The sequence below is a fragment of the Labeo rohita genome, chromosome 2 (genome assembly GCF_022985175.1).
Source record: "Labeo rohita strain BAU-BD-2019 chromosome 2, IGBB_LRoh.1.0, whole genome shotgun sequence".
Taxonomy (NCBI): Eukaryota; Metazoa; Chordata; class Actinopteri; order Cypriniformes; family Cyprinidae; genus Labeo; species Labeo rohita.
Genome location: NC_066870.1, coordinates 36,498,004 through 36,513,008, shown reverse-complemented (window position 1 = coordinate 36,513,008; position 15,005 = coordinate 36,498,004). Strand labels below are relative to the sequence as shown.

Genomic DNA, 15,005 nt, shown 5'->3' with positions numbered 1-15,005 from the left:
ATTGCACATTTGTAATATTCATAACAAAAGATCTCTGTACACGATTCGATATAAAGTAGTACAATATATAAAACAGGTTGCTATTGACAAACTCACTCATAAAGACATCTTTAAATGGTTAAATGGATCTGTTTATTAGTTTATAATGGCTTAAAAGACATTCGTCGACTCCCTCTTTTTCCACTAGGTGGCAGTTTCAGCTTATTTATTTTTTGTTGTGCAATATTTTTTTTAACCACGGTTAAAAAGCACGTAGGTAAATGTTCGTGCCAAAAAAGATGAAAAAAATATATAAAATACACACACACACAAAAAAATATATGTTTAATATACATTATCAAAAATGTGATATGTGATTTTTTTTGTCCTGTAAGAATTTTAGCTAGGTTTGTAGTGTTTCAAAGATTTTTTTTATTTTTATTGTAAAACATATTCTGATGTGAAGACTATTTGAAGTGTGCCGCTGTATGTATTTTCCCAAACGCGTTCCGCCGTCCGTACGCGCTCACGGCACTAGTTCTTTCTCCGTCCGGGCTTCCATACTTCGCCTCGTTCTCGCTCTCAGTCGGTCCTGCAGCGAAGATGGCGGAAGCTCCCCCGCGGCCCTGCCGGTTCTTCTGTCACCGGTGTTCGGAAGAGATCAGCCCTCGGCTCCCGGTAAGACGCCGCGGTCTTAACGAGCCTCTCCTTAAGGCTTTGAATCGGAATAAATGGGTGTAACGGAACAAACGGCCTGTTTTTATTACGCGTTTGTACGCGCTGGTTGTGCTAACGGCTAACAGGCTGCTGGTTGCCAATAGCAACAATCAGGATTAAAATGAAGATTTAATTGAATTCCACTTACTTGGAGAGGTGAGAGTTTAATCAGACTGATTTTTGGCAGAACTGAGCGCAGATTAAAGATCTTTCCAGAGCTCTGCTGTTTGTGTAAACTGTCAAACCAGAAGGCTGCTTGTTATGAAATGAACTCGGTACTTTCACTAACTAGTCATCGCGAAAAATGTAGTATTGACATTATTGTATCTGGCTTGTGTATCATATGTGGCTTAGTTGTCTGATCTGTATATAACGTGGTTTACTTGGTCTAAACAGACAGCTAGTTATGAGGTTAGCTGGGTAACTAGTTGCTATTTGTTAAATATTGTGCGATTAATGCTGTTTGCTCTAAGGTTTCAGATGTTCATAGCCCTGGTTTTGATATCTGATCTGTCATGTTATGTAGTTTAGTTGACTGCAACTGAAAACCGGTGGTTATTAGAGACCAACTAGTTAGATTAGTCTGCTAAGATATTGTTGTTTCTCAATGCAGATAAGTTGAATAGATGCTGATGTTTGTCTTTTGTGTTTGTGGTGTGTTTTGATTGAAACAGATGTGGTCAGCTGGTTAGTTGTTGTGTTTCTAACTAGGCCTAATTATTGTAATTTTTCTGGGTTTAGGTTAAGTTGTCAAAGGTTGTTTCATGGTTGAGTTTGAGTGCTTTATTCTGTTTGGGTGACAGAAGGTGGATTGTTATGAAAGCTCCCGTTTAGTTTGGTTTGCAAATCATATCTTGTTTATTAACTGATCAAATGCGGATAGCTTGTTTTATGTGTGCTTTAGGTTTCTGATCTTTGATTCATATAGTTAACTGTTACAGAAAAATAGTTATTCTGACATCTATTTGTTAGTGCTATTAACTAAGCATTTTAAGTAGTATTAAGCTTATGATCTTTGATATTAAATTGGTTAGATTTTAATAGCACCTTGAGGTTAGCTGGGTAGCTAGTTGCTATTTGTTAAATATTGTGCGATTAATGCTGTTTGCTCTAAGGTTTCAGATGTTCATAGCCCTGGTTTTGATATCTGACCTGTCATGTTATGTGGTTTAGTTGACTGCAACTGAAAACCGGTGGTTATTAGAGACCAACTAGTTAGATTTTATTGAATAAGTCTGCTAAGATAGTGTTGTTTCTCAGTGTTTGTCTTTTGTGTTTGTGGTGTGTTTTGATTGAAACAGATGTGGTCAGCTGGTTAGTTGTTGTGTTTTTAACTAGGCCTAATTATTGTCATTTTTCTGGGTTTAGGTTAAGTTGGTCAAAGGTTGTTTCATGGTTGAGTTTGAGTGCTTTATTCTGTTTAGGTGACAGAAGGCGGCTTGTTATGAAAGCTCCTATTTAGTTTGGTTTGCAAATCATATCTTGTTTATTAACTGATCAAATGCTGATAGCTTGTTTTATGTGTGCTTTAGGTTTCTGATCTTTGATTCATATAGTTAGCTGTTACAGAAAGCTAGTTATTCTGATATCTATTGGTTAGTGCTATTAACTAAGCATTTTAAGTAGTATTAAGCTTATGATCTTTGATATTAAATTGGTTAGATTTTAATAGCACCTATGGTTAATTTGTCTGATCTGTAGATCATGTGGTTTAGCTACTTGGTCTAAACAGAGCTAGTTATGAGGTTAGCTGGGTAGTTGTTATTTGCTAAATATTGGGCTATTAATATTGTGTACTATAAGGTTTCAGATATTCACAGCCCTGGTTTTGGTGTCTGATCTGTTGTGTCATGAAGTTTAGTTGGCTATAACTAACAGCTGGTTATTAGAGACAGACTAGTTAGATTTTATTAACTACATATGATAAGATACTGTTGATTCTCAATGCAAATAAGTTGATTAGAAGCTGATTTTTGTCTTTGTTTCAGGGTTGTCTGTGTGATTTATGTCGTTTAGTTGACAGAAGTCTGATTGTTATGAGAGCTACTGGTTAGTTTGGTTGACAAGTAGTATATAATGTTATAATAACCTAATGTTTATTAATTTACCAAATGCTGATAGCTTGTTTTATGTGTGCTTTGGGTTTCTGATCTTTGATTCATTTGTTTAGCTAATGCAGAAAGCTAGTTATTCTGGTTAGTGCTATTAACTAAGTATTGAAAGTAGTATTAAATTGAGCTTATGATCTTTGATATTAAATTGGTGAGATTTTTGATGGCACCTGTGGTTCAGTTGTCTGATCTGTATGTAATGTGGTTTACTTGGTCTAAACAGAGCTAGTAATGAGATTAGCTGGGTAAACTAGTTATGTTATTTATTAAATATTGTGTGATTAATACGGTTTGCTATAAAGTTTCAGATGTTCACAGCCCTGATTTTGATATCTGATCTGTCATGTCATGTAGTTTAGTTGACTACAACTGAAAACCGGTTATTAGAGACCAGCTAGTTTGATTTTATTAACTAAATGTGATAAGATGCGGTTGATTCTCAAAGCAGTTACGTTGATTAGATGCTGATTTTTGTCTTTTGTGTTTGTGGTGTGTTTTGATTGAAACAGATGTCTGGTTGTTATGTGGTCAGCTGGTTAGTTGTGTTTTTATCTAAGCCTAATTAATTGTAAACATTTCAAGACTGTGATTTTTCTGTGTTTAGGTTAAGTTAGTCAATGGTTGTTGGTTTTCTGTGATTCATGTTTAGGTTACAGAAGGTCGATTGTTATGAGAGCCACTAGTTAGTTTGGTTTACAAGTCATATCTAATGTTATAATAACCTAATGTTTATGAATTGATCAAATGCTGGAGCTTGCTTTATGTGTGCTTTAGGTTTCTGATCTTTGATTCATATAGATAGCTGTTACAGAAGGCTGGTTATTATGAGATCTACTGGTTGGTGCTATTATCTAATTATTGTAAATGGTATTAAATTGATGAGTTTTGATGGCTCATGTAGTTGGCTGTTACTGAAGGCTAGTTAATATGAGATCACCTGGTTAGTTTTACTGACTGGTTAGAATCTCTGTTTTATACGTCAGTCTTGTTGTCTTGTTTGTATGAGTTTAGTGTCTTTTTGCCTCAAACTGACAAGTTGATGTATAAGTTGGTCTAATTTTATTGATTTGTGTTTCATGCGGTTTTGTTATCTGATTTGTGATTTATTTAGGTCCAATTTCTTGGTTGTAACTGAAGACTGGTGGTATAATGAGATGATTCATTTTAGAAATGATTACGATTAATGTCAGATTAGGATCAAGATCCTGATATATAGGTTAATTAAAATAAAACCCATTAAACACACACACACACACACACACATTTTCTTTACTTGAAATAGTATAAAATATATATAAACCGTTTAAAGTTTTTATATATATTTTATATTATTTCAAGTAACGAAAATGTGTGTGTGTTTAATGGTTTTATTTAATGTTTTTATTCAGTTAGTTTGTAAGGCAACATTTTCTTTTTATTTTATTTTAAATTGATATACTCAAATCACTAAAATAAATAAATAAAAATGAATAAAAATAGGGAGACATTAAAAAAACAATAGAAAATAGAAATAAAAAATATTTTAAAATCTGAATAAAAATGTCACAGTGTCTCAGTTCTACTAAAATATCACTGGTGTCTCTAGTAGGTTGTAGTTGGTTTTATCACACAGCATGTGCTAGTGAAGGTCACACTCTCTGGCTCTACAACTTTCTGCTGACACTCGTAATAAATGAAGCTAATTCGGTTGGAGAACGATGATGTCATTCGCAAAAGTGCCTTAATTCACTGTCAGCTTCACTGTGAATGATCCAGGACACTCAGCAATTAATCTTACACCACAGATCTGTTCAATTTGTCAGTTTCACACGTACTGTTATCTCTAGCTTTCAGGAAATACGAGGCCAGAGATCTTTCTGCACATGCTGCTCCTTGTATGAGGTTTCAGAGGGGAACAGGGAAGAGAATGGATGGCGTCACAAAGCTCTTTTGCTTTTGCTTCGTCATTCTGTAGCATTATTATCCTCCTGTTATTGTGCGGAGATTCTAGAAAGAGCCCAAACAGAACAGAGCGCTGCTCCAGGTCAGCTGGAGGTCATGATACAAGACCAGATGCAATCTGCAGACGTTTTTCCATATAATAGAGGGAATCCTGGAGGATTTATTTGTGATGGTTTTTGAAGAAAAGTTTCAAATGAACATGTTTCTTTGTACATGAAAGCATGTCATGTGAGGCTAAATATTTCTTATACAAACTCATAAAGAGGCTAAGGATGTGTAGAAGTTTATGAATGACAGCCGTTACCATTTTGTGTAAATCTGCTCAGTTCAAGCAGCGCTTGTGTGTGTCCAGATTGCAGATGTCACAGTGCTGCAATGTCAGATCAGTCAAACTCTTCTGCGGTTGCTGTTTATGTTTAGATCACAATATAAACGGGTGAAGAAAATACATGTACTATGTATTTGACAGTGCTGGTGCCAGTTGCACTATGGTGCACTTAGCCACTATGTTAAGGCTGTGTCTTAAGAACTAGTTTGACCAACTAGCAGTTAGCCGAGGGTCTCGGTCTCATGTTTCAGATCCAAGTTAGACCAAGCATAAAAAAAAATAAAGAAAACAATTAGATAACTAGTTTAAGCCTTTTATGCAACCAGTCCCTGCATTGAGTTTTCTTGATCTATGATTTCTACCTGTCTGTCATCATAGACTTCTAAATTAAAATCTAGAATTTCTTTGTTTAATAATACTTTTATTAATAACATTAATGTAATGCTTAACATCAGTATGCATTCTTGTTGTTATTAGACATGTCTTGAAACTCTTGAAACTTTTTTTTTACTATTGATCAGACTTGTGATGCATAAAATATACAAAAATTACTTTCTCAGTTGTTCTTTGTTAATCACCTTTGATAATAATTTGAATAAAATTTGTATTTTATATTTTCAGGTTTCATTCAAATTTTATTTCATTTTATTTTATAAAATAAAATTTTATTTTAAGTTTTATTAATTTTATGTGCTGTGTAAATTTAATTAATTTTTTTATAATTAGCTTTTATTTTTATATTATGTTATTAGTTATGTTAGTACTTCAACGTAAGTGTATGGGTCAAAGACGAAAAAGGGTTTAGGCATAAAAACAATAGGTGTAATACTGCTTTAAATTGTTGTTTTTTTAAAAAAATGTTTACGTTTCCTGTTTAATTGCATTTTTGTTTTGTTTTTCTGAGTAAAAAATTACATATCTTACATTTTTCCCTAATTTACTGAAGACACCCACTGAAATGTCATTCAGTGTAACAATCTTGTCAGGCATATTTACAACAAAAATAAATTTATGCCATTAAAAGACAAATTACTTTCACCCCTAATACTAATTAGTTGTAATTCTACGTTTTTAAAATTTGCCACAATTTTGTACTCATTTAAAACAATCAAATCTAATGTGCTCTCTTATTCTTATATATATATTAATATGTGCAAGTCAGAATAAGCATGCTGTTTGAATTTTTACATAAATATTGTTAGACTGAATGACAATGTAACTTTTTTTTCAACCAAATTTTGACATTTTATTCTCCAAAAACGTATTTGAAAACTTAAAAGTAGACACTTTACGTACATTCAATTTAAATCACTTTTGTTCACAATTTTTTTTTGATGTGGACATCTTAACATCTTATGTATATGGTGTTAATATACTGTTCCGATCTCTGTTTTCTCAGGATTACATTTGTCCGCGGTGTGAGTCCGGCTTCATCGAGGAGTTACCTGAAGAGGGAAGGTATAGTACTGACCTGCTCCTGTGGATTTGTAGAAATGATTTATTTGGACAGGAAAATCAAATACTGCATTACGGTTTTGCCAAAAATTGCTTCTCTGGAAGGGATTCCACATCAGGAAACCGGTGTCACATTAATTTCCTCAGCAGGATGAAGACATTTTAGTTCTAAACACTGAATGATTTTTACATGCATTACAAAACAAAAATGTACAGATTTAATATTTTCTATCACAGTTTTTATCAAAGCTCTCTTTCTTTGCATGTTTTTCTCTTTTGGCTTTCAGTGCAGAGAATGGGTCCACATCCACAGCGTCTAATGATCAGAATCGGCCCTCGTTTGAGGTGAGCTGTCGTCTGCTGTGTCTCTGTAACTGCCTTTGGCTGCTGACTTCACTTGGCATGCAACTTTGGTCTATATATATTGAGTTAAAAGTGAGATTTGTGGCCCGGAATGCAAACTTTGACAATATGCATTTAACAGAAGCTCTTATCCAGGGCAACATACAGATCTAGACTGTCGTGGTTGATAAATGGAAGCATGCAAATCATCATCAAGTTGTTGAAAGCAGTGTAGAATATTCTCCCAGGCCTCCAGTACTGCGTAGAAAACCACAGACGCCACATTAAGAAAATCACGTGTGTGTGAAACAACTGGCTGTTTGAAGCTCATGAACGCTTTACCTCTCACCCGTCAGAACGTGGACCAGCACTTGTTTACGTTCCCGCATGGATACGGGCAGTTTGCTCTGGGGATCTTCGATGAGGGTTTCGACTTCAGGGCAGGTTTGCCAGCGGAAGATAACCGTGACGCAGAGAACCGCAGAGAACGGGAGATGGCCTCGCGACAGCGCTACGGGGCGAGACAGCCACGGGGGCGACACGCTCCCCGAAGACAAGGAGCGCGGCATGAGGGTGTACCTACTTTAGAAGGGTAAGAATTCAGCAAGATGGCACTGTACTGCAGATTTATTCAGGCGGGTTTGCATTTTGAATTATTGAAGTTTTTAAACTGATCTATCTTTTCTGGATTAAAACTGTAATGGAAACAAATCAGGGAATTGTATGGAATTTAAAAATGTGATTTCCAGGCCAAATGTCAAGATAATAAATGCATATATAACATTTTTTAAAAATTATGTAAAAATAATATATATGAATAACATATTTATAATATTACTAGATGTGATATGTAGTTTTTTTTTTTTTCTTGTTATTTTTAGCTTTTTATGATGGCTTTTCTAAAATTGTGAAAGTTTTTTTTTTAATGCCTTACCTAGTAATCAACTAACTAATCATTGGTCAAAAGGAGTGGTGAGCCCCATTTCATTAAATATTGGTGCCCAAACGTCTTAATATGAAAGACCAAAAATGTAACTTGCCATGGGCCAGAAGAAGTAAATATTGCATTATTTCCAACTGTATGATATTAAAATGTTAATATAATAAGAACATTTCAAAATAAAAATTAAAATAATACAAAATGTTTAAATTATTTAAAATAAAAAAACAAACAAACAAACAATTTTTTTTGCCATATCACAAAAGTAGGTTAAAAAAATGGGGAAAAAAACCCATTTTATTGTAGCATATCTTAATTTCTAATTTATATGTTTATTTTAATATTTTACTAGGCCTTGGTTTGGGCATCTCTGCTGTACAGTAATAATAAAGTATATATGAAGGGCTCATTTGCAAAAACAGATAACTAATTTTTTTAAACAATTTGCAAAGATCATGTTTGTTTTTATATAAAACTGCAGTTGGGTTATTTTGATTTGAAGTAAAAATAACCAAAAAAAAAACCCAAAAAAAACCCACAATAAACATGATAACATTATAAAAAAATGATTTATTTATTTATTTATTTTTTAAACAGAGTTGTTAGCTAGTTTGCGAATAAACTCTTCATATGTTTGTCAGAGTGTTGCCAGGTTTAAGGGTGGAATAAAATGTTTTTGTTACATTTTTAAAATGTTTGAAAATGTTAATTTGTTTTTTCTTCACAGAATCATTCAGCAGTTAGTTAATGGAATTATTGCTCCGACAGCTATGCCGAATATGGCAATGGGGCCATGGTGAGTCCCTTGTCTCTTTTTACATCATTTCTCAGTGTTTGACAATCCACAGCTGATCACTGGATTCTAAACTGCTGTCCTACAGGGGAATGCTGCATTCAAACCCAATGGACTATGCATGGGGTGCCAATGGATTAGATGCCATCATAACACAGGTCCTCAAGTGGCTTATTGCATTATTTTCTAACCACAATCAGCATGAAACTCTACAGAGCCCCATGTTCCTGCGTTAGTGCATTTAAAAGAACAGTATTATCACATACTCACTTTTTGTCCCTGTTGTTGTCCTGTAGTTATTAAATCAATTTGAAAATACGGGTCCCCCTCCGGCAGATAAAGAGAAGATTAAGAATCTCCCTACGGTCCAGATAACACAGGAGCACGTGGGTAAGAACACAGACGTCTGATACATGACCACACACTGCTGGAGCGTTAGTTAATCTGTGTTTAATGTTAGACTTCCCACATGGTAAAACTCTACATCTACATTTACTGATTGGTGCAGCTCTTAAAACACTGCCTTTGTAAAGGTTTCATGCCTTTTAGTGCAAACTTCAGAGCTGCTTTGAGCAGAGTTCCTGCATTTATGTCTTAGGCTTTTTTTCATGAGCAAAATCATACTTTTGTGCAATAAGATAAATATAAAAAATTGTAATATATAAAAATACACACACACTACAGTTCAAAAGTTTGAGCTCACTAAGATTTTTTTTTAAAAAGAAAATATATGAATATATATATTTTTAGCAAGGATGCATTAAATTGATTAAAAGTGACAGTAAAGACATTTATAATGTTACAAAAAAATTCAGTTTCAAATAAATGCTGTTCTTTTGTAGCATTTATTTCTATTCAAAGAAGAATCAAAGTATCCAGAAAAAAAAATGCATCAAATTCCACTAAAATGCAAAGCAACACAACTGTTTTCAATATTGATAATAATCAGAAATGTTTCTTGAGTGGCAAATCAGCATGTTAGAATGATTTCTGAAGGATCATGTGACACTGAAGACTGGAGTAATGATGCTGAAAATTCAGCGTTGCATCACAGGAATGAATTACATTTTACAGTATTTTCACATAGAAAACATCTTTTTTAAATTCATAAACATATTTCACAATATTACTGTTTTTACTGTATTTTTATCAAATAGTCGTTGTCTTGGTGAGCGAGGAAACTTTTTTTTTCAAAAACGTTAGAAATTTTAGTGACCCCAAACTTTTTATTGGTAGTGTGTATTAAAACAAATAACGCCTGAACAATACCACAATAAATAATTTGCACAATCACAGTTGACTAGTTCTTTAGTCGTTCAAACAACCCACAGACTGGTCAAATTTGAACATTTGTGACCATGGCCTGGACCACAAAACCAGTCATGAGGGTCAATTGTTTTGAAATTGAGATTCATAAAGTATTAATAAAATAAATGAGCTTTCCATTGGTGTATGGACAATATTTGGCTGAGATTCGAAAATGTGAAAATCTGGAATCTGAGGGTGCAAAAATATCAAAATATTGAGAAAAATCACCTTTAAAGTTGTCCAAATTACATTCTTAGCAATGCATATCATGAATCATAAATTAAGTTTTGATATATTTACAGTAGGAAATGTACAAAATATCTTCATGGAACATGATCTTTACTTAATATCCTAATGATTTTTGGCATGAAAGAAAAATCGATAGTTTTGACCCATACAGTTTATTTTTGACTATTGCTACAAATATACCCATGCTACTTAAGACTGGTTTTGTGATCTAGGATCACATATGTACTGTATATTTTCGCATTGACAGCCGGTTTACACTCACCATCAGAATTGTGATATAGTGATGATGTGCTGGATTGTGATGTTGATGCTTCCTGTTTTTGACTTGTGTTTGTTTTTGTGGTTCAGGTGCTGGTCTAGAATGTCCTGTCTGTAAAGAAGACTACAGCGCAGGAGAGAACGTTAGACAACTTCCTTGCAATCATCTCTTTCATAACGACTGTATAGTTCCCTGGCTCGAGCAGGTGGCCTTCTCTTCTGTTTTATTTCATTTCTCTATACTTAATCATCTAAACTCCAAATATTTACAACTTTTGACATTGTATATTTGGCTGTTAATGAATGATCCAGATAAAGTCTGTTTCAATTCATAGTTTGTGACCATTAATTTCATGGTTCGTGGTTCTGTACAGAAAGGCAGGAGTTTGCAAATTGAATTTCTGCTAATAACTCCTGCTGCTGCTGTGTTTGGATTCATCCTGTTATACGGCACCTTTGAACTCTCCTACTTTTTAAAATGAGTATGCATGTGTTGCAATTAAAAAGTACTTCTGTAAAAAATAAGACGGCAGGCTTTCAGAAATATGCTCCCGTCAAACTCTTTATTAACTTGATGACAAGAAAATGAATAGGATGGGAATAAAGAGCTGAAGTTAGTCACTGCTCAGTGAGGGATTGTCAGTTAGCTCACACGAGGCCGTCAACCGAGTTCATTTTCAGATATTTTTTGTAGCTTTAATCAAACAGAAAAAACAGCTGCTGTCACAATATATCTTAAAATCCATGGCAGATGCTTATTAATCTTTCTGCTGCTGTTTCCCCCCCAAAATGATTCCTGGAGGTTCATGTCCTTCATGAACTGACTTTTGCCAGTTTTTAAAAGCTAACAATTAAAACTAACAATAATTTATAGGAAAAAAATAAAACCAGTAATTGAAACAGTATTTTAAAAAAGGCTTTAATTCAAATAATATTTATTAATTGTTAAGTTTGTAGACATTTGTGCAGCATTCACAGACATGACAAAAATGTCAACATCAAGTTTACTTCTTTGTTCATGTAATTTTATTACAAAATAAAACTAACAATGAATTTCCATTTTTTTTGGTTTAATAATATGTCATATTAAGATATATAGATAAAAAAAAAAGTTTTTAACATTTATTTGATCAAAAATACAGTGAAAATTTTTAATTTTGTGAAATATTATTTAAAAGTTATTTCTGTTTGAGTTCCTGTGATCAAAGCTGAATTTTCAGCATCGTTACTCCAGTCTTCACTGTTACGTGATCCTTCAAAAACAGGGTTTTAGTTAACTAAAACTTAAACTAAAATCATAGCAATTTCTGTGACTTGAAATAAATTAAACTTTATCTAAAATAAGATATTAAACAACTTATTTAATGTAAGCTAGTTGCCAAAGCAACATTTTTCATTTATTTAATTTTACTTTATGTAGAAAAATAACTAAACTTAAAACTCTATAGACATTTAAAATTAAAATATCATGTAAACTTAAATGTAATAAATAAATAGTTTTAAAAATGACAAAAACACGACAAATTTTCTAAAACTTTAACTGAAATTCAAACAAAAACAAAAAAAAATCAAAATATTAATAAAAAATACATTAGGGCTATTTATATAAATTAGGATTAAATTAGATCTGTCGTGACTGCTCGATTCAATTTGAATACTTAATTTTTAAAAATCCTTGACTACAGTTTTCCCATGTTGAGTAACCGCAGTGTTGCCAAGTCTGCGGTTTTCCTGAGGAATTGGGATACTCTGAAACTGTTGCTGTGGGTTGTTTTTGTTAAAGCAACCGCAATAACATCATATTTTTACCAAGGAAACCCAGACAAAAAAAAACGTTCAATTTCCGATTCATAAAGAGAGTCATTTGCTTTATTCCTGAACGAATCAGCCATTCAAACGAATCAAATGAATGATAATAATTAAATCAGTGACTTGCTGCCACCTACTGGCAGATTTGGTTTAATTTTTAAAGTATATTTTGAATTATTTAAATCAATTCTGTATTCAAAATTTTATATTTAAAACATTAATCTCAAAATGAGTTTATGAATTTGATTGCACTCATGCCACCTCTGAGCCTCATTAAACACATGAAAATACACCTCAATGCCCCTTTCATGTGCTTCTGTGCCAATACTGATTTCATGTGATTGGTTACTTATTCTTATTTTACTTGTTCTCTGTTGTTTTAATTAGAAATTTTTTTAAAAAGTTTAAAAAATGTAATTTTTAAAAATTTGACATAAAAGATAAAAGAAAAATGCCATTACAAAGGCAAAAACAAAATTCCCCTGTAAATCGCTCAAAAGTCAAATATCACCTCGTAATGGGAAGGCAGTTTTTTCAAATTATTGATTATAAGGTGCTTCTGAAATTTTGACTGCGCTCCTAAATTTAAAAAAAAAAAATTCCTAAAAAGAAATGCATGCATGCTACTTTTTTTCAGGATTCTTTGATGAATAGAATGTTCAAAAGAACAGCATTTATTTGAAATAGAAATCGTTACATGCTTTGTCTTTGTTTTTTCCCAGCATGACACGTGTCCGGTGTGCAGGAAGAGTTTGAGCGGGCAGAACACAGCCACGGATCCGCCCGGCCTATCAGGGATGAATTTCACCCCCTCTTCCTCCTCCTCTTCCTCCTCCAGCTCTCCGAGCAACGAGAACGCCACCAATAACTCGTAAGAGCTCAGCCCACATCCCGAACACATCGACACATCATCATCATCATCATCTCAGCCCCGCCGCAGTGGCACGTCCTTCCACTCCCACCGGTGACTGATCTACGACACGGTGGAACCAGGGCTGAACGCAAACCTCTGAACCTGCCCATCACTACTAACACACACTTACCAGCCCTCAACCGGGTCCAGAAAGGTCAGAGAGCACGCCAACCCCCCCCCCCACAACAGAAAAATACACTCTTCTATTGCTTCAGACAGCGTTTCATTGCTTTTTTTTTTTTAAACCATTGAACTTCGGAGCGATCATTCCTCAAGGTTCGGGCGCACGCAGCGGGCAGACGGCAGCACCTGTCCGCGTGACGTGGTTTTAATCAGCAGAAAGCGTGAGAAAAATGCTGAGGAAAAGAGAGAGATGAAGGAAAAGAGGACGAGGATGTTACCGTGCCAGATTTGAAGACACACCGAGCTGAACTGCATTTTAGAAGCAGACTTTGTGTCTCTCGAAAGGGATGCGTTCAAATAGAACCTTTTTTTTATCATTTTTTTTTTTTTTTTTTTACGGATAAAAGTGGCTGATATGTGAACGTGCGTATGGGGGAATCTCACAAAAACGGTCACGTTTTACCCCAAAATCAGAAGAAAAAAACTCTGTTATGCTAAAACCTATTTTAGAACCGCCAATAACTTTTTGTTACTTTTTGAAAATTATTTTCGTAACAATAAATGCAACATAATGCAAAAACTCATTACTGTGATATGAAAAAAATGATTGAAATTGTTTATAGATTATATTGTTAGTTGTACTTCCTTTAATTTATAATAATAAATGACTTTATTACAGTATTTCATATTGTAATATTACATTACAGTAATGAGAATGCGTTATGGTAAATACATGCTTAATAATAAATGCATTTTAGGCATAATACTTTTTTTTATTTCTTTTGATTTTGGGGTTAAGTAAAACCTGGAGATGTTTTTGTGATTCACCCATATATATTAAACATATTTATTGAAAACACACAAAAAAAAGAAGAACTGCATCATTTTGTGAAAAGCCAAGCGATACAAGAACATCTGTGACTGAGGAAAACACTGAGTGCAGGTTTCTCTCCTAATATTTATTTGCACAGTATTTTTTGTTTTGCGAAGATTATTAGAACATTGAACAAAAAAGTGTGAATGTTTTTTGGCAACATTTAATATGATTTTCTACATTTAGCATCGTCCTTTAAACTCATGAGAGGAGTATATTTTCTCTATTTCATCCTGTGTTTTTTCGGGCCTTTATCCAAGCGGCACACAGCCCGAGAACGTGATAAAAGCGCTCTCTCTCGCTTTCTCTCACTCTCTTTCTTTCTTTTTTTCTTTTATATTTTTAAATCTCCTCACATTCAGTTGTCTTCTCTCAGTCTGCCACACATATTCAGTGACTTTCAGTTTAAGGCAACTTTTTTTTTTAACTTATTTTAAGTTAAATGGTTTGTTTTTGTAAATCATAATAAAGGAGAAGAACAAACAAATGAACAAATGAATGAATGTATCACTGCTGATGATGAAATGTTTCATAAAAACTGTTATTTGTCTCTACACATATCAAGAACACAAACTAACACCACAGTTTCTGTGATTTGTTCCAATTCATTTTTCCCCTAATAGATGCTTTTAAAGCAAGATTTCTATATGAAGGTATTAGTTATGAGGATGTGCCATAGAGGTGTTTTAATGTCGTTAATATACTACTATTATCACATTTATTAGGTTTCTGTTTGTATTTTTCAATTCCATTTTGATTTTCAAGTTTAAGTAATTTTGTTGTATATTTTTGCTTTTTTTTTTTTTTTTTAATTGGTATTAATTTGAATTATTTCAAAAATATTTAAATAGTCATTTTAATACTT

General features: G+C 33.5%; 1 protein-coding gene across 1 annotated transcript; it reads left to right on the top strand.

Annotated features, from left to right (window-relative positions):
• Nucleotides 1-517: 517 nt before the first annotated feature.
• Nucleotides 518-14,136, top strand: rnf126 (ring finger protein 126). Its single transcript, XM_051136314.1, has 9 exons — nucleotides 518-657; nucleotides 6,476-6,534; nucleotides 6,819-6,876; nucleotides 7,230-7,465; nucleotides 8,541-8,609; nucleotides 8,695-8,764; nucleotides 8,903-8,996; nucleotides 10,512-10,627; nucleotides 12,953-14,136. The coding sequence occupies exons 1-9, from the start codon at nucleotides 583-585 to the stop codon at nucleotides 13,103-13,105; spliced, it is 930 nt and encodes a 309-aa protein (XP_050992271.1). The 5' UTR covers nucleotides 518-582; the 3' UTR covers nucleotides 13,106-14,136.
• The last annotated feature ends 869 nt before the right edge of the window (nucleotides 14,137-15,005 follow it).

Excerpts from the sequence above, each read along its gene's own strand:
- rnf126 (XM_051136314.1), top strand. The coding sequence starts at position 583 with ATGGCGGAAGCTCCCCCGCGGCCCTGCCGGTTCTTCTGTCACCGGTGT. Across the intron at positions 7,466-8,540 it reads GGTGTACCTACTTTAGAAGG|AATCATTCAGCAGTTAGTTA; the intron begins GTAAGAATTCAG and ends TTTTCTTCACAG. Across the intron at positions 8,610-8,694 it reads AATATGGCAATGGGGCCATG|GGGAATGCTGCATTCAAACC; the intron begins GTGAGTCCCTTG and ends GCTGTCCTACAG.